Here is a 1209-nt window from a genome sequence, read left to right as displayed (position 1 = left end):
CTGTACTTTTGACTTACAGCTTTTTATCACTTAAAGCCACATTAAAAACAGAACACTGGAAAAAAAACAGTTTCAAAGGAATTGTAGCCTAACCTTAAGGAGGGCGTCTTTTTTATTACTTCATTCCTCTTTGACTTTAATTTTTATTCTTTCATAACTTCTTCAGTAGATTGAGTAATTTTCCAGACTCAGCTTCCTTGAAATAGAAAGCCGGTATCCCTGAATTCAAATGGCTTGGAATCACTGGTACCAAGCCAGCTCTGTACAGTGAAGGGATTGACTTATTGCTAAGCACAAGGTAAAAGGATTTGTAAGCCAAATGTCATTTTTCTTTTCTTCTTTTACAGAGTTATAGAAACATGAAGATGTTGTTTTTCCTGTGTCTTTTAATTGTTGGGATTCATTCCAACAGTTATTGCTATAAGCCTAATAACCAAGGTGTAAGAAACCAAAATCAAAGAGGCCAAGAAAACCGAAACATGCCACAGCAGACTATAGGGAACAGTGTTTGTCAGTTTGCATGTTGTTTTTACAAAGAGATTTCTTCTCGTGAAAACAGTGGGAATGTTTTCTTCTCTCCTTTGAGCATCTCTACTGCCTTTGCAATGCTGACTCTGGGTGCCAGATCAGACACTTTGACACAGATTCTTAGGGTCCTTAGCTTTAACCCACGTGAGATTTCTGAAAATGAAATACATGAAGGTTATCGTCAACTCATGCAAATGGTAAACAGAAAGACTGAGGGGTTACAGCTGAATATGGGAAATATCCTGTTTGTGCTTGACCGACTGAAGCCACAAGAGAAATTTTTAAGTAATCTCAGAAACTTCTATGAAGGAGAAGCTTATCCTATGAACTTCAAGAGGGCTGATCAAGCCCAGATAAAGATCAACGAATACGTAGCAGGAAGAACCAATGGGAAAATCAAGGACCTCATAAATAACCTTGATCCACTTACTGAAATTCTCCTTATTAGCTATATTTATTTTAACGGTAAGATATACATAGCATATTCTCCTACTTCATACGTTATTTCCTCAGGTCAGTCTTGCACTTCATCACCTTTTTTTGCAATATGGTTTTGCAATTGGACTCATATCTTGTTTTCCTTTTGGTCCTCACTTACTTACACTTAATTATAAACAAAGCTATTGGAAATTATGTTCTGATGATAATTCCTAGCAAAATTCATGGCAAATTTTCCTATAG

The 1209-nt window shown here is 36.3% G+C and overlaps 1 protein-coding gene across 1 annotated transcript in view; it reads left to right on the top strand.

The window, feature by feature from the left end:
* The first annotated feature begins 479 nt into the window (after window positions 1–479).
* LOC103923940 (alpha-1-antiproteinase F-like) overlaps window positions 480–1209 on the top strand; it is an 8633-nt gene continuing 7903 nt past the window's right edge. Inside the window, exon 1 of the mRNA XM_009332379.1 lies at window positions 480–993. Within this exon, the coding sequence (XP_009330654.1) occupies window positions 480–993 (514 nt within the window). The remainder of the gene's footprint in view (window positions 994–1209) is intronic.

Source organism: Pygoscelis adeliae, unplaced genomic scaffold (genome assembly GCF_000699105.1).
Source record: "Pygoscelis adeliae isolate BGI_AS28 unplaced genomic scaffold, ASM69910v1 Scaffold429, whole genome shotgun sequence".
Taxonomy (NCBI): Eukaryota; Metazoa; Chordata; class Aves; order Sphenisciformes; family Spheniscidae; genus Pygoscelis; species Pygoscelis adeliae.
The sequence above is the reverse complement of the archived record's forward strand: the minus strand, read 5'-3'. Positions and strand labels throughout refer to the sequence as shown.